General features: G+C 40.1%; 5 protein-coding genes across 7 annotated transcripts; 1 reads left to right on the top strand and 4 right to left on the bottom strand.

The window, feature by feature from the left end:
* Positions 1 to 8,639: 8,639 nt before the first annotated feature.
* Positions 8,640 to 11,365, bottom strand: r-cup (ryder cup). The gene is made up of 3 exons (XM_017148902.3): positions 10,232 to 11,365; positions 9,437 to 9,735; positions 8,640 to 9,379 (listed from the first exon to the last, which is right to left on the bottom strand). Exons 1-3 carry the CDS (start codon positions 11,228 to 11,230, stop codon positions 8,896 to 8,898), a joined length of 1,782 nt encoding a protein of 593 aa, XP_017004391.2. The 5' UTR covers positions 11,231 to 11,365; the 3' UTR covers positions 8,640 to 8,895.
* Positions 11,366 to 11,419: 54 nt separating this feature from the next.
* On the bottom strand, positions 11,420 to 13,839 carry LOC108062300 (glyoxalase domain-containing protein 4). Its single transcript, XM_017148903.3, has 4 exons — positions 13,633 to 13,839; positions 13,324 to 13,373; positions 13,137 to 13,243; positions 11,420 to 12,262 (listed from the first exon to the last, which is right to left on the bottom strand). Exons 1-4 carry the CDS (start codon positions 13,726 to 13,728, stop codon positions 11,649 to 11,651), a joined length of 867 nt encoding a protein of 288 aa, XP_017004392.2. The 5' UTR covers positions 13,729 to 13,839; the 3' UTR covers positions 11,420 to 11,648.
* Positions 13,840 to 14,146: 307 nt separating this feature from the next.
* On the bottom strand, positions 14,147 to 15,821 carry LOC108062302 (zinc finger protein 120). Of its 2 annotated transcripts, none has more exons than XM_070219075.1 (2): positions 15,434 to 15,560; positions 14,147 to 15,380 (listed from the first exon to the last, which is right to left on the bottom strand). In XM_070219075.1, exon 2 carries the CDS (start codon positions 15,319 to 15,321, stop codon positions 14,326 to 14,328), a length of 996 nt encoding a protein of 331 aa, XP_070075176.1. In that variant the 5' UTR covers positions 15,322 to 15,380; positions 15,434 to 15,560; the 3' UTR covers positions 14,147 to 14,325. The 2 variants fall into 2 exon arrangements, with proteins under 2 accessions (XP_070075176.1, XP_017004395.2); XM_017148906.3 differs by having other exon boundaries at positions 14,150 to 15,369; positions 15,434 to 15,821.
* Positions 15,822 to 16,649: 828 nt separating this feature from the next.
* Positions 16,650 to 20,839, top strand: Ntf-2 (nuclear transport factor-2). Its single transcript, XM_017148897.3, has 4 exons — positions 16,650 to 16,935; positions 17,777 to 17,848; positions 17,908 to 18,006; positions 19,980 to 20,839. The coding sequence occupies exons 1-4, from the start codon at positions 16,828 to 16,830 to the stop codon at positions 20,091 to 20,093; spliced, it is 393 nt and encodes a 130-aa protein (XP_017004386.1). The 5' UTR covers positions 16,650 to 16,827; the 3' UTR covers positions 20,094 to 20,839.
* A 102-nt stretch (positions 20,840 to 20,941) lies between these two features.
* Positions 20,942 to 22,233, bottom strand: LOC108062297 (uncharacterized). 2 transcript variants are annotated; one of them, XM_070218850.1, is made up of 3 exons: positions 21,864 to 22,233; positions 21,380 to 21,503; positions 20,942 to 21,315 (listed from the first exon to the last, which is right to left on the bottom strand). In XM_070218850.1, exons 1-3 carry the CDS (start codon positions 21,915 to 21,917, stop codon positions 21,080 to 21,082), a joined length of 414 nt encoding a protein of 137 aa, XP_070074951.1. In that variant the 5' UTR covers positions 21,918 to 22,233; the 3' UTR covers positions 20,942 to 21,079. The 2 variants fall into 2 exon arrangements, with proteins under 2 accessions (XP_070074951.1, XP_017004389.1); XM_017148900.3 differs by having other exon boundaries at positions 20,942 to 21,297; positions 21,864 to 22,212.
* Positions 22,234 to 23,128: the final 895 nt, after the last annotated feature.

Raw genomic sequence — 23,128 nt, 5'->3', positions numbered from 1 at the left:
GAAGTCAAAGAGTGAAATAATACAAGGACAACAACAGCGATATCTTCATGTGTGTGTGTGTCCCAGTGGTTTGGGCTTTATAATATTCAAAAGTAAAACGTAAACGACCAAGAAATACCCTATTCTACAGTTATAAGTTCCCAACATAGTTTAAAAAAGTAGTCTCGCAAAAGCAAAAGACCATCCCAAAAATTTAGCCTTTAGGACTAACGGTTGCCAGGTTCACCAAGGCTCTTAAGTGTAATTTTAACTATGGAGCTGCCTAACTGGTAAAATCATTTCGAACAAACATAAACGCAGCTGCATCCCAAAAAGTTCGGATCTATCACAAGTGGTTCCAGAGATCAGTGAGACTTTTGGAGGAAAAAAAGAACATGCATGTGAGACTGAGACATGAACAGCGCGCAACTCTCTCTCTCTCTTTCACTCTCTCGCCATCTCGATTGCTCCTTCTGTGGAGTCCTGGGCGATGGCTGCTCCTTGGCTTTTCCCGACTGTGACTGTCATGTGCCACAAACCCACTAAACTAATGAAAAATGTGAAGCGACGGCACAAAAGGAAGCACAATTTCCCCACACTCACTCACATGCACACACGCTCACACCTCCAGGATATGCAAAAAAAAAAAAAAGAGGAGAAGAAAGGAGCAACACAAAGAAATGTTAATTCCGTAATACTTTAAATGCGGCAGGCATCGAATGACATTTGCACTTTTGCTGCCACTGTGCCTGCACAGTGGGACGAACTTTTGGGTCCGTTCCCGTGTGTTATGTTATGTTTGCCGTACGTGATGGCCAAGTGAAAGCACTTTCTCCCCTCCCCCTGGAACACCCTCCCTCCAGGAATCTCTGTGTGCTCTAATATGTATTTGCCGCTTGCAGATGGAAAAAATAGATATATATATTTAACAAAAGGTGCAAAACGGGCACAAGAATTGCACGGGGCACAAGGTGTGTGTGTGTGGAAAAGGTGAGAGGGTGGGCAGAAGATTGGGGTTCCATGCTGACCGCACTGGCCAAAACAACAAGCAACAAAACCAAACACAACAGGACTTGGAAAAACAGGAAAAAAAAGAAATAAAAGACAACGAACACGAACAAACATCAGAAGCAGGCCTGGCTAAGAGATGAACTCGTGTCACGAATATAGTTACATTATAGAAATTTAAAATTTCTTTATAGACTATATCCTAAATATATATATGAGATAACTACCAAATTATACAAAATTCTTAGCTAGACTTAAGATTGTAAAATTATAAAAAGAAAAACTTGTATATTTCGCTTATTGCAGCAATTCATTTTTTCTAAATATATAAAGTTAATTGGTAGGATGCTAACTCCTTGCATACCAAATGTTGTAGATCTATCTGCTAGGGATCCCGAGTTCTCTGAGGTTAGAACTGATTGTTTCAACTGAATAACTATTTTATTTAAGATATAGTTTATTTTTACGATGCTAACTCTGCATACCAAAAATTGAAGATCTAACTGCTAAGGATCCCGAGTTACTTGAGGTTATAACTGATGGTTTCAAAGGAATTATTATTATATATTAAAATTTCACCACTAGGTTTGTTAATCCATACATTTGGTGTAAGAAATTTGGCATACAACATGTGTAACTCACAGGAGCATCGCTGTTTCGAAGAAGGGGTTGCCCCGAAAGGGACGGAAACACACGATGTAAGAGAGAGACAGAGAGAGAGTGAGCCTGGGTCAGCTCGCACGTTCATTTGCGCGCTCGTTTGCTCTTTAACAAATGTGCGCTGCTTTTCATTACGTATGACAGCAAATAGTACAATGGAATATGGAATATGACATGCAGGCGATAAAGTTATGCCGGAGACACACCAAAAGAGCGAAAATGGTGGGGAGAAAGCAGTGGGGGGGGGGGGTCCTGTGAAAGGTGAGGCTGAAAGGTGAGCAAATGGGTGTTAGTGTGCCACTTTGCCAACACACATTCAAAGAGAAAGGGAGCAACACCTTCTGGAGAAAGGTGGAGCAGCAGGCCACAAATGCTACTGCGGTAGTTGTGCTAATTTGTTTGTTTGTCGTTATCATTTTCCTCCGAACACTCCGCCCCTCCATAGCCCACCGCCCATATCCTTTGTCCCAGACAGCCGCACAAAGGCACAAAAGGCAAAACGACAGCCAGAGGAAGAGGTCAGCGAAAACAGAGACCTGAGAACTGAGAACAGGGAAAGCCAGTGTCAGAGGAAGTCGAGCAGAAGGACACGAAGCCGGAGAAAGGTGAGCTAAAATTGTTAATAGCCGGATTAAAGTCTTGACCCCATCCAAAAAAAAACCAACAAGATGACTTATAATTTCCAATTTAAGCTCTTAAAAATGTCTTATTATTATATTATATTTATTATAATATTAATTATATTATATTATTAAAACAAGAACTTTATCTAAATATTTTAGTCTTACCCCAATCCAAAAAAAAAAACAACTAGATGACTTATAATTTCCAATTGAAACTCTTAAAAATGTCTTATTATTATATTATATTTATTGTAATATTATTTATAATATTTAAACAAGAACTTTATCTATTTTTTCGTATAAATATCTCAAACATTTTCGGTAGTCCCTAGTCCCTAATGAGTCACGAACTTTTCTATTCTATCGCTGATTCTCCGCTTCTTAAGCCAATCCTTATAAATTGACATCCAGGACTTTATCAGCTTCATAAACCAATACAGACAGTTTCCCTTCACTTTCACCGATGGCACGCACTTGCTTTTTGACCGATTTAACCGCCTCGCCCCGGAAAAACCCCCCTGCGAGTGCAATGCCAAATATGCGGAAAAAGCTGGGAAAAGTCCTTGCTTGCCAACTGGTCATCAGATCTGATAGAGTGAGACAGAAATGGGGGGAGGGGAAGGAGAAGGGGAAGGGGAGTGGGCGAGTGTCTATGTCTGGGCATTGTGTTTCCCGTTTTCCGTTTCCCGTTAGTTCGTCTTTAGCTTTGGCTGCGTGTCAAACGGTAAATTTGTGCAGCGCTCTCTCACTCCCACTCTTGTCATTTACAGTTTTCATTCGATAAATGAAATCGTCGTCTTAAAAATTAAAAGGTTCTCCATTTTATATGCACTTATCCCAAGTGGTTCGGCTTTTTAGCTACATATTCCTTAGTTCCACAAGTTATTACTATCACTTTTTCGTAGGTATTATACCATAATTCATCTAGATATGCTAACACAAAGCTGTATCCTAAAAAGTTTGGTTTTATTGTAGCCGTTCCTGAGTTCCTTAAGGATATTTATAGTTTTTATATATGCAGAGGAAAAATTATTATAGCCAAGCTAATGTACGGCTGTATCCTAAAAAGTTTGGTTATATTGCTAGCCGTTCCCGAGTTCCTTAAGGGTACTAATCTAAAATAAATAATAAAATAAATAATCTAAAATAAATCACTGAGATTTTCTTAGATATATTTTGCTTTAGGTTAGGTAAATATAGAAATCATTAAGAGCGAACTATACATTGTATCGAGTGTTGCCTGTGCCGTGCACTTTGTGTTTTGTCGCGCATATTAATCATAAAGCGGACACGCGTCGCTTTACGCACGTCTGCCGGCTGCGGATGCGGATGCGGACGCGGATGCGGAAGACAAGAGACTCTAGCAAGAAACCCGACACTCCCCACTCCGTCTTGAGTACTGTCCGCGTATTAGATTTAAGCGCGTTATAAATGAGCCAGGCCAATACACACAAACACACATAATTTTGGGGATCCTCCTTGCCTTTTACTTTGGCTTTCGTCTGCTCATAAATCAAAATTTTTCGTTTTTGGCATTTTTAAAGGCCATAGAACTAACACACACAGTGCGGAGTTCTTTTCGGTAGCAGCGCGGGGTTTTTCCGGGCGCTTTTTTTCCCCCCGTTTGAGGTCCGGGAAAATGGACAGCCCTTTGCTGCTGCTTTTACTGTCCATGACGGATGATTGGATTTTATGTTGATTACGAAAATGTCTGCCACTGTATTTGTGTGTGCAAGTCGAATTTTTGGCTTTGCCTTTCACAGATATCTTTTATTTCCCCCTGACAAAAAATTAGGCAAAAGTATTGCCAAGGGGTAGCGAAACGAGGTATTCGAGGCTAATGGGTAAAGTTGGTCAAAAAAGTGGTTATAATCGTTTGTAATATACAAAAAAAACTAATAAATAAATAAATGTAAAAACTAAAAAATTAATTTTTTTAGAATTAGTAAAACAATTATGTTGTGGTAAATAAATGTTAAAATAAATAATTAAATGTATAAATAAATAAATAAGTGTATGAATGTGTTAATTAATACGTAAATGTATAAATTAATAAATACCTATAAAAATTAATAAATAAATGTATAAATTAAGCATACAGAATTTTAATTTTTAAGTAATCAATATAATATGCCCTACAATTCTTAACTTTTTCCAAAACCCAAAAAAAATTTAAATAAATTGTATGATTAGTTTTAGTTTGGTAGTTTCTCAAGGTTTTGACCTAATTTCCTCAAAATTTGTAAATTCAACTAAGTTAGGAACTATTTACTGAGTATTAACCTATTCAGATCCTGATATTAGATGGCTTTTCCTTAGTTTTACCCCCACCACCTCGCTACTCCCTACTCGTATTACCAATTTTAGTCCAGCCCGAACTGCGGCATTATGTTTTCGGGGGTTGTGTTGGGTGGAGTGCGGTGGAGTGAAGGAGTTGGGGTAACTGGGATATATCACATGGATATTTCGGTTATTATTGGCCATATTTTAATGCTCTCTCTCGCTGCTCCGTCTGTTTTGGGCCAACCGAGATTTGTCGTAGTCCATTTTTGATTTATTTATGTGTTTATTTGCCTTGTTTTTGGCTTTGCGTCTGTGATTACTCATGGCTCCATGGCTCCCAGTTTGCCCGTTGTTTTTGGGGTTCTGGGTTCTGGGTTCTGGTGACTCGGGTTCGATTTGCATATTATTTTATTTGCATTTTACATAATAATTTAATTTTATTAGTTTTGCTGCATCATCGACATCATGATGACGATGTGCGGAGGCTCAAGTTCGGCAATCCTAATGGCACCTTAGTGGCCCCTCTTCTTCTTTCACATCGATTATATGAGGGTTCATTGGCCGACATTTCATCGTGGTTTAATTTTATTTTACTTTTTTTCGGATTTCTTTTTTTTTTTTGCCCTATTGGGGACACTTAATGCTAGCAACGCCTACTCGCCATTCGCTGGGTGTATACTATAATTTCTAGTTGCATTTTTGGGCATTTATTTTCATGGTTTACTTGTAGCATATTTCGCTGGCCACCACATTCATTTAACTTTGCGGTGCAGGGTGTTAAAAAGGGGGCAAGGAGGTAAGGAGGTGGGCGGCCGGGGGTCAGGGGTCAGCGGGTTGCTGCAGGAATTGCCCGACAATTGCCGCAGTCTTTGGAGAGTCTTCCCAGCGCGACGGGCAGTCGTAAATTAGTTGCGAATGGCAGCAGTAACACCATCAACAACAACAATCACACCAACAACTACAACAACAGGGGCAAAAACACAAACTACAACTGAAAAGTTCCACCGTGCAGAGGGAGAAAAGTTCAAAAAGTCGAAAGGAAAAGTTGGGGAAAAGTGTGAGGTGAAATTATTATCAAGTGCTTGCCACGAAATTTGCGGTAGCCTTAAATTGGTGCACCTGTTTGCGTTCAAGCGAGAGTGTTCTAATTTAACATATCCACATGGAAGTATATGTACTTTGCTCGACCAATTATTCCAATTTAAAAGTTGCCCACTTATTCACAGTGAGACCCGAAAGCAGCAGTTTTAACTAATTAGCATGCACATCAATTACACCAATTGCAGAAATATTTAAAAAAAAATACACCAATAATGCACATATGTACAACATGACAAATTTACAGCATTAACACCAATGTGAAATGCAGTTTGTAAAACCAATAATAAATTTAGAAAAACTAAGTACAAAATTATTTTAAAAAGTACACCAACAATGAAAATACAACATAAAAAATTAACAGCTGAACACCAATGAGAAATGCACTTGGTAAAATCAATAATAAAACCACACCAACAATATAAATATTAAACAATTACACCAATTACAAAATTATTTTAAAATATTCATCAACAAAAGAAATATCAATAGAAATCTTAAATAAAGCAATAGAAAAAAAAGCTCAAAAACAACATTTACACTAATAAGAGGCTTACTAAATTAAAAAAATTAACATACATATTAAACAATGAATACTAAAAATACAAGTATCAATCCTTATTCTTGTGCAAAATTCCGATAGCAGAACTAAATATTTAAAAATTAAGCTACACCGACCACTACAATAATAACAACAAATTGCATGATAATTATACTCATATTAAAAGCACCTCAACAAAAGCTAGTTGCATTCACAAATAAAATAAATACTTTGCTAACGACGTTTACGAACCACAGGTACAATGGAAATAGTTTAAGACCCCAGACAAAAGACATCAATGCCATTTTAAATGCCACTCCAAATCTATTTTTTCCCCACATTAAACAGTAGTGAAAATAAAAACACATAGTCTGAGGCCCAAAAAGAATATAAATACTAGAATTCCGAATGACTTGCAGGCAAACCCGAAAATCTGACTCAGAAGCCTTAACGTTCGATGCAATTTGGCCGGCTTCTGGTGGCGCTTGCCATTACCAATTATTTGCGCTGTTATCGCGACCTTCTTGTGCTGACCCCAATTTGGCCAATAAGGTTTCCTTGTCGAAATGAAAAGCAAGAAAAAAAACCTAAGGGAAAAAATGAAAATACAAAGGAAAAGGGAGCCGCAAGCTTCGAGTTTCGAGCTTGTTGATTGCCTTCGCGTCTTGGCGATGGCAGCTGATTGAAGTGCAAGGTAAGGCGGCGACGAGGGGGACGCCTCTGACAATTTCTCTCAGTGTACGGGATGGCGGGGGGGAGGGGGTACACTTTGCAAGTCCTTGGGCAGGTTTCTCTTTCACTTTTAATGGCAACTGGCATAATGAGCTGCTATGTGTGCCATGTGCCACCAGGCCAAATTCGAACTTGCTGCATTTGTTTTGGCCACTTGGGACCTGGCTGGAAATCGACCCCCCTTTTGCCGTCCTTTTTTTAAACCCGCCTTTTGGCCAGCATTGACACAATAAAATATTTGTTGTCGTTGCATTTATTGACGCATTTGCTCTTTTGCATATTTTGAATGTTTCCATACTCTTTGCGAAGGTATGTCAATTGGAGTTAAAGCTAATCCAGTAAACGACCACCGAGAAAAGTTATTCCAATAAAACTCTGTTCAAAAATACACCAATCAAAAGACTCCAATAAAAGTGCACATTAAATGTACATACAATAAAATAAAGATATAATATATATATATATAAATATATATTATTACACCAGTAAAAAATTTAATAGATTTTATATAAAATGTATTTAAAAACAGTGATTGAGAGACCTAAATATTTATTTTTGTAAGTTCTACACCAATGAGAAATACACCAATATAAAATCTCAGCCAATAAGAATTACACCAATAGAAAATACATCAAAAAAATAGTAATAATTAATACCACTAACCCATTTTTTTAAGAAAAATCTACACCAATAAGAATTACACCAATAAAGGTATACCATTGAAAAATACCGAAAACAATCATCGAAATACATATTTTAGTAAAATTTCATACGTTTTACACCAATAAATTTACACCAATCAAAGTTACGGAAATAAATATTACACCAACTACACCACAATGTACAAATTAAATTTACAAACAATAAACAGTAGTTGTAAAACAGAGTATTCACAATTTCCGCACCTCGTATACCCCATTTCTCTCCGCTTTTTGCCGTTGTTGCTGGGGCTCCGCGACATGCGACAAAATAAAATGTAATTTCTCTTTCAGGCCCAGTTCCAGTTCCAGTTTGCAGTTTGCAGTTCCCAACCCTGGCCAACATGCGACAATTCAATGCTGACAACAACGACGAAAAATGGCAAAAATAACAACGATAGTAACAACAACAACAACGAAATATGCAAATCGTAGTTCGTAGTTTCTAGTTGGGCGAGGTCAGGCATACGGGGTTTGGGTTATTGGCCAAATTGGAGTCAAGTGCAATCGTATTCCCGCCCCATCGAACATAAATAATTTAAGAGTGTGAAAACTATTTTTTTTTCTCCTCTCTGGCCCGTCCGGAATTTTGTTTAGATTGTATTTCGGTTGACTGGAAATAATTACAGCAACAAACAAAAAAAGAAAAAAGTAAAGCTAAAACCGAATTTCGTTATTGTTATAATCTCGTTGAAATGCGATATTGTGATTTTTAATTGTTATGCTTTTTTAAATGATTTTATTTTGATGTTAGTTTTGTGTCATTGCCATTGATTTTGCTAGCCCATTTAATAGTTTTTACAGCGCACTGCACTTTGTTTATTTTATTTATGCCGTTCATTTATATTCAAATATGGGGCAGTGACATTTTAATTTCGGATAATTTGCATGCCAAAGGGATTGGCCTGTTCGATTTTAAATCATAGCATTTGCAAAGGTCTTCATTAAATTGAATATTTCTTGGGTAAACATTAGATTTCGCACAGTAATTGCTAATTACAGTGTGTAAATAAAGAGGGGCTAGTAAATTAATTTTAAAATTACACAGCGAACAGGCTTAACATTTCTCTTTAGATATATTTTTACGATTTTACAATACAGATAATTCTGAATTTTTTTTTACGATTTTGTGCTACTTCTTAATATCTAATAATATTATTTTATATGATTCCTTTGCTATATTCCATAGAGGCTGGTATTTTGGCGGGCCAAATCCAACGGCTCAAATGAAGGGCATTGTATTGAAACATTGCCCCTCAGTCAATCCGCCGAATTAGGCCGTCAGAAGATCAGCCTCCTGCTTCTTAATCTCCGAAAAGTTGGGCGAGTAGTTGGGTGAGCTGAAGAAGCTGGACCTATTGGAGATTTTGGTGCGTAGTCGCTTGCTGGTCACCAGCTGGGACATCTTGCGCAGCGTTATGTAGTCCTTGTTCAGCATGCGGCACAGTTCGATGAAGGTGCAAAGTTGCGGCGACTTCAGCTGCGTGGCCAGTTGGTAGGCGGCATTGAGAACCTCCGTTTGCCGCTCGTACTTGTGCAGCACTGCGTGCGATTTGGCCATCAGCATGGTGCCGAGGAACTCCCAGATCCGACTATTGCACATCCTGGCCTCCTCGATGGCCTTCTGGGCGTAGGACAGGCTCTGGACGAAGTGGTTCTTCTGCATGTACCGATCGGCCAGTTCGTGGAGCAAGTAGCTCCTTTCGATCGGCAGGCGGGCGAAGAGCAGACGCTTCTCCAGGTATTCGATGTAGTTTCTGGCGGCAAGGGAGATCATAAATATAAATTATATATCATGTTAGTTAATAACTCACTGATCGGCCAATCGGTCGGTGCTCTGCTTGTCGGGACCCGCGTAGGAGTAAGTCGACCGGTCGCCGAAGATGAACTCTGAGTGCTCCAGCGGCTTGGCGCTGGGTATGTTGAGCAGATGGCACATGGCGCCCTTATCGTAGGGCGTCACCCGCGTGGAGGGCAGGCGGTAGCCCTGGCACAGGCTCAGGCCCAGGTGGTTGTACACCTCGTTCATGAATTCCGCCTTCCAGGGCATCAGCCGGTTCGTCTTGATGACCACATAGTTGCCCATCACGTCCTCCACGAATTTGCGCAGGCGCTAGGCGGTACAAAATAAAAATAGTGAGTAAACCTAAGCTAATAAAAAAGTGATGAAAAAAATCGGGAAGCCAAAACCGCTTAGCATAAAAATCTTAAAAGAAATCCGAAATTCGGAAAATGTATAACAACAATAAATAATTTCATATAATACACAACATCAATTTTAAATTAAAAAAATATCTATTATACATTATAATAATATAAAGTAATTTTATATGGTAAAACAAATAAATGTACAAACTAATTATATTTTAAATTACAAAAATATCTATAATATAATAGAAAACTATAAAAATAAAAGAAATTGAATATAATAATAATACAACATAAAGTAAATAATTTTCTATAATAAAACAAATAAATGTACAGATTGTAATTGTAATATTAAAAAATATTTATAATAATATTAGCCTTAATCTTATTAAAAAAATAAACACTAAAAACAAAAATAAATATTTAAAAATCTCTAAATACTCCCACAATCCTCGACTCACCTTGATGTCATTCTTTTTCCTCAGCACCTGGATGGTTCGCAGGATGCTCTGCATATTCCTCCTGGTCTGGTACTGAATCCTAAACAGATTCGAGTCCCGCATGCGAGCCTCCATTCGTGGATTCCGCTGGAAGTACTCATTGTACATGGGGCTGCGTGCCTGTAGCATCCGCGTGAAGGTCTTCAGCCGCCGAAAGGAGTACTCCAGATTCTCGGTTATTTGCGGCGAGGAGCCAAAGTTGTTGTTCAGCAGGCAGTTGGGATTGCGACGTAGTGTCTTCAGGAATATAAAATCCGTCCAGTTGCGACCGAGATAGTTCTGATAATAGATCTTAGTTTTGCGACGCCTGCGCTCGCTCTCCAGCGGCGAGAGCATCTCCTCCCTGCGAATCCTGCTGCTCTGGACGTCGCACTCGTTGCGCTCCTTCAGGATTTTCCACAGCGGTCGCTTGTCCGCCTTCCTTAGCTCCTCCTGCTGGTGCTCATAGAAGCCGGGCAGCTGCGACGAGTGCTCCATGAAGAAGTTGGCCAGACTGTAGCCCGTGCAATCCTTCAGATTCTCATCGACCAACAGGATGCGATTCTCGAAGGCCTTCATAGCGGTGCCCGCATGCCGCCGCACATTCTCGTGCAGCAAGCTCTTGTTGTCCTCGAACCGATTCAGATCGTACAGCGCATCGGCCAGTTCCATCGACACATTCGCATTCCACACCTCGCTCGCCTCCGTAGCCCGCAAACTATCAGCCAAGGCGCCCAGCGGCAGGGCCACCGATCTCTGGAACTTGCTGCGCAGATACAGCGCCTTGTGATCGAGCACCTCGTGCTCGTGCTCCTCGCCGATGCACCTGTCGAAATACGTGTGCGCGAAGCTGTTCTTGCGCATCCTCGCAAAGTACTGGCCCCAGCTGCGGTGGATCCAGCGCTGCTGCTCCGCCGGCCAGTCGATGGTCTCCCAGGGCCGCTGATTCGCCGCCGGCACCGCCAGATTCGAGTCCTTCATCCTTCGTCGTCGTCGGTCAAGTAAAAAGGAGGTAATAAAAAATAACTACAAAAAATGAAAACAAAACGAATTTGTCTCGCCTAAAACTGAAATGAAAATGAAGGAAAAATCATGAGTACAGGGTGATGAACTTAAAAATACTTAAATAAATAGAAATATCTCTCTATGCCAAGGAATTACACATAATCATAAGGTTTATCGACAGTTTATGTAAACGAAATGTAAGTACTTCAAGGCCTTTTTCTCGATCAACAGGCAAAGCTCGGGCCTAGGTGTATAATATCATATATAACATTTCAAGTGTGCGGTAAAATAATATATATCTCCATCAAAGACAGCCAAAAACCATAGAATCCAAAATACAGGGTGGTGTGTACAAATATCAGTGCTCGCTGGGATCGCTGGGTCGCTGGGATCATCACTTCGCCTGGAAGGGATCCTTCTCGATGTATCTGTCCAGCCGCTGGGCGCCATCGGGCTCCACCTGCGACAACTGGCCGAAGCCCTCCTCGTCGACGAAGCAGATCTCATGGCCATCGGGATCGCCGAGGATCACCACCGAAACGGTGGCCTTGCCCGGCGTGTCCAGCGTGATGAGGGGCGTCAAAATGGTGCCGCCGGCCGCCTTGACGGCCTCCTGAAGCGGCGGCTGCTGGGCCGCCGGAATGGCGAAGGCAACGCGGCCATAGGCCTTGGCTCGGTTAATGGCCTCTGCGATCTGGGTGATCTGCAGCGAAGCCTGCTGGGCGCCGTAACTCAAACGCAGGCCGCCCTCGCTCTCCTCGAGCAACTGCAGCTGGAGTAAGTCGTGCCAGTACTTCCTCGAGCTCTGGAGATTGCTCACATGCAGCTCCACCGACTGGACAGGATCGGAGCTGGCCGACTGCTGATCGATCACATAGAACTTGTAGCCATCGGGCGAGGTAAGCAGACTGCCCGGCTTGCCAGGCACCTGGGTAACAGGATACGAGTGCTCGGCGGCCCGGGAAAGAATGTCCTTGGAATGTATGGTCACGCCGCCAAAGTCGTTGCCTAAAAAATATTGAAAGTATTAGAAATTAGAAGCGGTTTTTAATAGAGCTTGAAAAAACGTCGACATTTTGATATCTCTCTATTTAAGTTGTGTTATCTCTTCAAAACATCGATTTCATCGAATCTGTGTTGTCAAAATATCGAAAATATCGATCATTTAGATCTAGATTTTTATCAATCGTTTGTAATATTCAATTTTCTTTACATATATCAAAAAATATTTAACAAACATCGGACTCATGAACTTTCTTTATCGGTTAATTTCGTGATTAACAGAAATCTTGAAGTAGGTTTTCAAATAACTTCACTACTGATTAATCGACTGTCTGATGGATTTCAGCCTCCTTAAAGATAACTATTTGCCTATTCATAAAGCGCAAGATTATTAACCTATTATCTGCAGGGAATTGTGCTCGGTCACTTATCAAATAGCTATTAATAGTGGAACACTTAATTATAAAGTTGTCGAAGATAGAACAATCCATTTGTGCGTTACGATAAGCCAACCGAATCGTAGCAAACACAATTTTGTGGAAATCATTGAGATTTATCAAAGGTGAAAGGAGCTTATCATGTGATATTTTTAGGATGTTTTTGAATTAGAATAAACTAGGTTAAATGCCTTGAATCTAGAAAACTATAAACCATTATTTAAAAATCTTGAAAAATATATACCTTGATTTTAAAAATTAAAAAAAATTAAACTTTTTTTTTAGATTACTATTTTCTTTAGATTAAATATGAGAAATAATTTAAGGGAGATCGTATTTCTAATTTATTTGAACCCCATAAGGGTTAAGTATGCACTTGGCCTAAGGGTTGAGGACATTTAACCCTTGTGGGACATTTTTTTGTATTTTTTAAAATATCTCACCCATTTCGTAGCTGCTCACTCCATAGTTATACGTCAGTTCGATGACGAAATGCGAACTTTCGGGTCCATAGCCCACCATCGTTTTGCTCCACCGGTTGTCGTAGGGCCTGCCAAGGGTTAAGGATCGCCGGTTAGTCCTGTCCCCACACCACACACACACACATATAGTCATCTCCCTCGCACTCACCCGTTGCACTCGGCATCGCATCCCTCCTTGAACTCCTCATGCCGCAGCACCTGTTGCCGTGCGACAGAGCGAGATGATAGTAGGGGGGGCGGAGAAGGAGAAAGAAAAATTAAAGTAATTTTAACATTGTCATTATATGGCATTATCGGACATCTGGGCTTTTTAATTAGCAGCCGCGCGTCGTTGACACGTCGTTCAGATAAAACTACGGCCCAGACATAACAACTTGCCGATAAGAAAGTCTGCCGATTTTGAAAGATATCCCCCTCCCCTTTCACATTTCCCATCTTCCCTCTCCCTCGCTCTCACCGTCATTCCCAAGATTTGGCGAAAGAAAAATGAGTTTTTCGCGCGATCTCCGATCTTGAAAACGTAGTGAAGTGCACGTCCCGAAATGGCCGACATCTTTGGGGGGTTTTGTTTACTGGGACTTTGATCAGCGTGCTCCGAGTTTTGGGGGAAAATGTTTTACGAGCGAATTTCGACCTTGTTTATGTACATTCAGGATGGTGTGACCGTGGGCAGAGCGCCAAAAAATACCAACTCTCAGGGAGCTTTTGCCGTTATCGATAGGCAGCTGTGAGGTATCGCTGGGGCGCACATCTCTAGATTTTTTAAAATTTAATTAACAAAAATAATAAAATTTAAAAATATTAAAGAATAATATATTAATGAAAATAAACGTTTATTAAAATACAGATTTTAAATTACTTGCTTTAAAAAAATATTACTAAAATAAAATTAATAAAGAAAACCTCCTACAAAAAATGTTTTTTTTTTAATCTGCACCCCAAAGAAAAACCAAACTTTCAGTAAACTGGTGATATAAAAATGATTTAATACATTGTAATAGCAACGTTAAAAAAAGCTTAAAAAGCCAATTATTTAACAATTTGTGGCTAAAAAGTAGCGCACATCGTGGAATATTCAGCCATGATGCCAAGATTTCTTGGCCCATTCATTTTAATTATATATAATATATAGTAGATAGGTGTATAGCCATCACAAGGCCTCTGAAGTGCTCATTTTGTAGTCATGGAAGGGCTCTTCTTGTGCTTCTCCATCCTCCTCTAATTTGTGCTGCCATTCGGGGTGCTCCTCCTCCTGCTTTAGGTGCTCCTCCTGCTCCTCCTGGCAGCCTTGATCTTGTTGTCTCTCCTTCTGCCGCTTCCTCAGCCGCTTCCTCCGATCCTCCAGGCTCTCTGAATCTGAATTTGAATCTGAATCCGAATCGGAATCGGAATCCTCCTTCTCCCTCCTCTTCCTGTGGCGCCTTAGGTGCAACTCCAGCGTCTCCAGCGAAACGCAGGGCTCTCCACCTCCTCCCGCCGCCGCCGTCTCCGCGTGCAGCCGCTCGTGCCGCACCTGCGAGGCATGCGTGCCGAACTTCTTCTCGCAATGGCCGCACTGGAAGCGCCGCTGTCCCTCGTGCACCACGCGCACATGCCGACTAATGGCGCTCTTGTGGCGAAAGAGCTGCGGACACTGCTCGCACTTGAAGCGCTCCCAGGTGGGATTGTGGGTTCGCAGGTGGGTCAGTAGCTCGGTGCGCGTCACCTTCGCCACGCCGCAATGCTCGCAGACATGCTCCTTGCGCTGCGCATGTCGCTTCAAGTGCTCACCCAAGGCATTCTTGGTGCTGTACTGACGATTGCACAGCTCGCAGATGAGGTCGCGCAGCTCCTGCTGCAGTTGCTCCAGCTGCGGATGGGCGTTGCGCATGTGCGAGCGCAGCTGCTCGTAGCGGGTGAAGCACTTGTCGCAGCTGCGACACAGGAAGGGCTTCGTGTAGCCCTGATGGACGCTGCGAATGTGGGCTTCCAGGTAGGGCAACTTGTACACCTGCTTGCCGCACTGATCGCAGGCCAAACCGGCGCGTCGCTTGCTGCTGTGGCCGCCCGGCGGCTGCTGCTCCTCCTCGAGGGTTTCCTCCTGATCTTCTCCTGGCTTTTCCTCCTCCTGCAGGCTTTCCTCCCGCTTCTCCTGCTCTAACGCCATTTCCTGCGAATTTTCCTGGTTGACCTCCTCCAGCGGCTCCTCCTTCACCTGCGGAAGCCCTAAGAAGGTATTAATTCCAATCTTAAGAGGGTAAAACCACATATATATCCACCCTGTCCAAGGGAATCATCGCCGGCGTTTGCCACTCGCTGAGCTTCTGGCCGGATTCCCTGGCCACCTGGCGCAGCTCCTCCAGGCAAAGCACCGCATTGTGGCACAGATTGCAGATCTCCGTCGGCCAACCCGGCGGCTCCTGGGGTAAATTTATGTCGAGGAATCTCTGGAGGATCGCAAAGAGTCGGGAATCTGGGAGGCGAACTTGCATTTCCTTCTCCCGCTCGCGCAGGTGGCGCAGGCAGATGCGGCACAGGCGCGCCAGGTCGGTGAAGGCGGCGGTGAACATCGCTGCATGAGAGAGTACAACGCCCAGTTTCGGTCAGCCAGCCCTTTTATTTTATTTTATATTATTTTAACTACACCCTACGACTATCGCCTATCGGTCGTCGATATCGCAAACTATCGAACCTGTTGCATCGCCAAACGGTCTCTTTAAAAACGAAGGCGGGCGGGTGTGTGTCCTCGCTAACTTAGCCAAGACACCCTTTAACAGAAATGTTAACTTACAACTAATCTAAATGTTATTTTAACTTAACACTAACTAATTTGTGACCCAATTTTTTTATTTTTTGGGAAAAATCAGAATCTTTTTTTTTGGTAAACATTTTTTTTTTATTATGGGTATTTTGCTGTAACTTGGACAAAAATGGTTCCAAATCGAAAGAGCGTACTGTTTTGTACAGCTTACAACCTAATAATTAACACCAGTAAACTTTCCAATTGATTTAAAGAAATAAATATTTGACCCAATTTTCACATTTTTGTTCAGGGGTTTTAATTTTGCCAAAAATGGCAAAAATTAAAAATTTGCAGGTTGAAATGCAAATCGATTGGAGATTTTATTACGAGTTCAACGAGGTATGGCATTCCATATTTAGATCATTATTTCAATTTTTATGACGAAAATACTTTATTTTTTGGTTGGAAAATCAGGAGTTTGATTTTTGGTAAAAATTGCACTTTTTTTTAATCGATTTTTTGCTGTAACTTGGCAAGCTTGGAGCAGCTAAAAACCTAGTAATTAACATCAGTATACGTTTTTTTATCAGTATAGATTTCCTAAAATAGTTTATTAATTAAAACATTTAGGAGAGTTAACAGATCTGTTACAAAAATGCAAAATTTCTGTTAAAAAGACCGCCACCAACATTTCAGTGATGTGCAAATGCCGATAGTCGACATCGAACCTCGATTGTTTTTCGCCCAACTTTCGTTGTTTCTATCGACTCCCGACCACCTCTAGTGCGCTGCGCCTCGCAAAAAAAATTTGGTTGGTTTTATTTTAATTTTTCGGAATACGTCGTGTGCCGCTCGATCGGATCGGATTGCTCACCAGCCCGCCTTTGCCCGCTTACCTTTCGTCGCACCTTCCGCCTTCCCACGAGTGAAATGTCGCTGAATCCGCAGTACGAGGACATCGGCAAGGGCTTTGTGCAGCAGTACTATGCGATATTCGATGACCCGGCGAACCGGGCGAACGTGGTCAACTTCTACAGCGTAAGTGTTGTTGTTCTCTGTTCTGTTTTCCCATCCCCCAGCTCCTCCTTTATCCCGCTGCTCCGCTTTGTCCTCCGCCTCCGCATCCATCTGTTGCTGTCCCGCTCGCACGCAGGTGACGCGCGACGCGCCCTTGAAAAATTCCGCCTCCTTTGGCAGTGCAATGCAAAAAAAAAAAAAAATGAAGCGAAAATGGGCGCAAAACGAAAAAGAGCGCGAAAATATATGTAGCAGCTGGAGATATAGGAATCGGGATATCGGGAGAATAGGATGAGAGGGGGGGATAAGTGTGGGGGGCGATCGATTCTCGAAGTTTCGAGTGACACATTACGCCCATGCTCGCATAAATAATACACACATGCGAGATATATGTGACCAACATACAACAGCGGGCAACCAAATAGCATCATCAAAAAAAAATTCAAAAATAAGAAAAATTTAAAATTTTCACTGAAATTTTTACGTTATTAAAGTGAGATTAAAATTATCAAACAATTTAGGTTTAAAAAGTGGTTAAATACTAGGTAGAATGATCATAATATTATAGAATTATTAAAGAAAAATCATGGGATTAAAATTGTGAATCAATTTAGGTTTAAAAAGTGGTTAAATACAAGGTAGAATCATCATAATATTATAGAATTATTATAGAAACAGAGAAACTTAGTTGAATCTTAATATTGTACCAAAAGGCAAACAATAAAAGTAAAAAACTCACCAAATTCTCATTATTTTCCACTTAAATTATTTTCCAAATAAAATGTATAATCTAAAAAAAACCTTAATTTTATAATATTGGCAAAAATTCAGAAATTTAATCACACATTTTTCTATCTTCCAGGCTACCGACTCCTTTATGACCTTTGAAGGTCACCAAATACAGGGTGCGCCCAAGATCCTCGAGAAAGTCCAGGCAAGTCCTCATAAAACATAGCCCTTTGAGCGTATTGTTAATATAGTAAATTCTTGCAGAGCCTGAGTTTTCAGAAGATTACACGAGTGATAACCACAGTGGACTCGCAGCCCACTTTCGATGGCGGAGTGCTGATCAATGTCCTCGGAAGGCTACAGGTAAGCAGAACGATGGTTATAGGAAAAAAAGAAACACCCATTCATCCGAGGGGAAATTCCCGTGCTCAGCGGCGGCTAGGATATAATAGCACTGTCTATAAAATCGTATTGCATCACTAGTAAAATTTGTATAAACGATTTTTAGATATTTTCACATTCCATCCTTTTTTTGCTTGCCTATTTTGCAATATATTCAAATGAGAACAAAATATATTCATTACTCGCACTTTCTACACACTTTCATATTTTTTATAAGCTTGCTTTAGTCTGCCTCATTTTTTATATATATATTAATATACATAAATCATTTGTACCTATTATGTAAACATAAGCACATTAATTACCCGGATTAAGTTCATTTTCCTTGAAAAAGTAGCTACAACTAGAAATATAAATCTTTTAATAATACCAGAACAATTAAATAATAATCTAAGCATAAGAAATAAATATAATCAAAAGAAAAAAAGAATCATATCATAAAAGTACATAAAAAATACATTAATTAATAGATTACCCTTTGAAATAATCGAAAAATGTTTAAGAAAAGAAAACTATCATTACCCTCATTCGTTCTTGGCCTTAAACTCAATTTCCCATTGGTCAGTGCTATTAGCCAACCGCCGCTGCATCGAATATACCATATACATCAACTGTTGTATCGTATATCTCAACTCTGGTTATTATCAAAAATACAAACAAAAAAAAAACAACAGACCGATGAGGATCAGCCGCATGCCTACATTCAGACCTTCGTTTTGAAGCCGGTGGGCGGCAGTTTCTTTGTGCAGCACGATATATTTCGGCTATCGCTGCACGATGTGTAGCCCCACCGCCCCCCGATTGCCACGCCCAGTCAACAGACACCAGCGACCGGCCATATACTGTATACAGATCGAGAAATGCAGCTGCAGCCAAATGATCAGCCAGCAGCGACGAGACGAGAGCCAGTTAAAAAACGAAAGAAAGCTATATCTAAGCGATAGGAAGGTGTTCTGCTGTCCGTCGACCTTCTGCCGCCCAGCCCCGCCCACAATAACTATCGTCCTTCGTCCTTCAACTTCTTCTAATTGTCCTCACAGTACGTGAATGCCCAACGATAGATAATTAACCAAAATCAAAATGTTGCGCATTTCATTTCGTGCATGGTTTTCGCTAGTTTTTGAGTTGGATTGGTTAGTTCTACTTAACAATTTGCAGTTGGTCGCTGGGAACTTGGAACTAAATGAATATTAAACCGGAAAATAAAAAAATTCAAGAGAAAGTTCCTTTCAGCACTAATAACATGTGATAAATAGATGTATTTTTCAATGTCTCTCTCATAAGCTGTCCCTTTTTGAAATAATTTCTAAACTTACTTTAATTTAACTTTACATTTTCATCTATTTTAAAAACTCTTCTAAAATATGCCTTTAAATTAGAGCATGAAAATATCGATATTTTCGATATGTTTACAATATTGATTCGATAAAATCCATGTTTTTAAGGAATATTAATTATCGAGAATTAGCAAACTGTAGATATTTTTTCAAGCTCTACTTTAAAGGCTTTCAAAAAATATAAAAACTATTTGAAACTTAACACAAAACTCTACAGAAATGAACAAGATTATAAAACATTTTATTTCAACACCTTATTTTAATAAGTTCACTGTATAGTTTTTGTTTTTAAATGGCCAGAAAAGTGTTTATCAATTTTGTAACTGGCCAGCCAATTTGCGAGCGACCACTGTACAGTGAACACGCACCTGCACACACGACCAATCGGCTGCCAGTTGTACACCACACCCCTCTTCCTCTGAATTTCTGAAATCCCGGCTTGAAATTGTCTGTGTTCTCCCTTTCATTTCTAACTTGAGAAATTAAAAACTTTAAAAATCGAAATTGGTTATTCGCACGCTTGTTAATGAATTAAAATAATATTTATTTTTATTTGATATATTCAACTAATATATGTATGATTTAATTGTTTTGCAGTGCGACGACGATCCCCCGCACGCCTTCTCGCAGGTTTTCGTCCTGAAGGCCAATGCCGGCACCTTCTTCGTCGCCCACGACATCTTCCGTCTGAACATCCACAACTCTGCCTAGGAACCCGGGAGCCTGGGAGCCTCCACACCACTCAGCAACAACACACTCAACACGACATCCAAAGATGCCTAACGACAACCACAACAACAACCAGCTGGCAGAGGAACACTCAATGGGAAGCACAGCATAACAAAGCAGAAGCAGCGGTCTCACGTTTATCAACAAATGAAAAAAACCCACACAATAAACAAAAAAAAAAGAAGAAATTAATTTGTAACTACTATTACGATGTGTAAACAAAATGGGCCACCAGCAGCTCACCTATACCATTACCATTGTGTCCCCAAACTGTACTGCTCTCGGTACTCTCGATTTACCATTGTATATTCCGCGAACAACACCTGGATCTCGGGATCTAATTTAGCTAGGGCTATCAAATTTGGTATGTGGTCTGCGACGAGCTTGCTTTTGCGTTTGCCCCGGAAAAGAATCAAAAAACACACATAGTTGGCAACTACTTAAATTAAAAGTGACATTTTCTATTATATATATATTTTGTTTGAGTTGATTGACCTTGAATTTCGATTATGTACTGTAATTATTGAAATAATTTTAGATAGCCGTATTGCAAATGTTTTCTATCGAATTTTCCCCCCACTTTGTAAACCATGATCGGAGTACCGGGATATTATTACTTAGTCGAGAGAATATCGACGCTAGCTTTCTTGTATGACTAATTGAGTGATGGCGAATTACTTTTTATTGAGACAAAAAAAAGAACACTTAAATATAAAGATTAACGTTAACAGTTTGTATGTCTTGTTTGTATGGCTTGATTGGTGGAAGTTAGAGCTTGAAAAGTATCGATATTTTCGATATATTGACAATACCGATTCGATAACATCGATGTTTTTAAGGTCTAGTGGAAGTACAATTTAGGGCGACGAAAAAAATATATATATATTCTTACAACTATTAAATGCACAAAAAAGAAGCTCCAGAGGATTTGGCAAAATGGTGTCCAGTGGCTCAAAAAAAGCGATGATTCACTTGTCGCGAAATGTGAAGACGGCATCGAATCCGAACAGCACCCCATTGACGATGGACAACGAGGCCTTGATGAGCGCGAGATCCCGAGTTCTGGTGCGGAACGAGAACTCCCAGGCCTCGATGATGAACACGCCGCTGGCCACGAACAGAGTGCAGCCCAGGACACTGAAGAAAATGTCGATGCGCTTGTGAATGGGGGCCCGCATCAGAACACCTGGAATTTTGACGATATCTAGTTTTAGTATTTTATATGGATACCTATTTCTGATTAAGAATATACTGATTTTATAATATACCTGCAAATACCCCGATCACCACTATGATGTAGCCCGTAAAGGTGCCAGTGGCCAAAAACGAGGTCATAATATCGCGATCATTAAAGCTGTAGAAGTGAAGCACTAGACACGCTACCGCAAAGCCCTAAAAACGAAATAATAGAGTTATAGAGGGCTTTTAATTTATGTTTTATGTTTTGGTAATCCAAATATTTTAAAATCTCAAATAATTTCTTATAATTCCTATTTTAGTTTTGATCTAATTCCCAAGTTGTTTTTTGGAAAGAAATAATTATGTTTTGGTAATCCATATCCATATCCTTATTATTCCAAAAAATAATTCAATTATTTTTAAATATACATCATACAAATTTTGTTATAATTCCCAAGTTGTTTTTTGGTATGATATATTTATAGATGTCGAACTTCAATCTTCAACAGTTCATTTATTTTTTCGAGTTATTTATCACAACATTAAGGATCACTTGAAAAAAAAATCCATTACCAATTCCAGAAACTTGACCACATTCAGGCGGCCTTTTCGCTCGCCGTGGGACATTTTGTGAAACTGCTGCCGCTGACCGTCCTCGAAAATGTGATCCAGTTTGATAATCCGTAAATTCCGTAATACGAAAACAGATTTTTTCGAGTTATTCTGGACGTGTTCGCGACGACAGTGCGCTGGATAAACTGAATCGAATGGATGTCGGAGATGTCGGATGCAGCAGGCAACTGCTGCTTGCAGTTGGGCGCAGTCACCGTCACAGCCACCGAAATTAATTAATTACACTTAGGAAATAGGCTTTTCATCCGTTCACGTTTGCTATTCTCGGGGCCTCTCGGGTCCGTCTGTGAAGTGGACACCGTCTGGGTTTTCCGCTGTAAGCCGTACTCGAGCCCCCAACCCTTGCCACTTGATTGAGTGGAGCATAATGACTGCATATATGCATGTACATATATTCGCTTGGGTCTGGGTACCCAGAACTCGGAATCGCGCCCTATAGAATCATTGTGCCTGCATTACCATTACCCCAAATTTGCTGGCAGAAGGTTAGGCCCAAGATCGGAGCGATTTCGCGGAATTGGGGCCAGCGGGTTAGGTCGCCAAGTGGATAATGGAAAACAGATCGTTGGGGAAATCACTTCCTCAAATTATGATTAAGGCAGGACTATTGTTTTGATGGGTTATAATGGGAAGTCGAAGATTCTTCAAAGATATTTTAGAACATATATCTCTAAAATGGGGGAAATCACTTCCTCAAATTATGATTAAGGCAGGATTATTATTATAATGGATTTTCAAGGGTCTAAAGCTTCTTTAAACTTCTTTTATTAGTTAATAAACATTTAAATTGCTAAAAAGGTAATTTAAAATATATAATTTCGCATTATTTTGACCAAGTTTAAATATTTGAATATTTTATAAACCCCTTACATCAAGTATAATTTATTTGTACTGCTTTAGAAATCGCATAATTACAGGTTAATTATATTGAAATATTTCTCTATTTAAGTCACAGGTTAAACCTGTTTGTGATAAGATTTTTCTAGTACCTTCGTTTTTTCAATTGAGTTCAAATATTATAATATATTATTTTTTATTAAAGTCCAGCGATTTAATGGGATTTACTCTAGTCTTATCAATTTGAAGGCACATTTCGATATGATTGAACAAATACAGGTGCGCTTCTAATCTATATTTAGCCCTTCTTATCGCTTGACTTGTCCGATTAAACCATATTTAATTTTTTCAATTTTGAAACTGCAATT

Source organism: Drosophila takahashii, chromosome X, assembly GCF_030179915.1.
Source record: "Drosophila takahashii strain IR98-3 E-12201 chromosome X, DtakHiC1v2, whole genome shotgun sequence".
NCBI lineage: Eukaryota > Metazoa > Arthropoda > Insecta > Diptera > Drosophilidae > Drosophila > Drosophila takahashii.
This window is presented reverse-complemented; position numbering and strand designations above follow the sequence as displayed.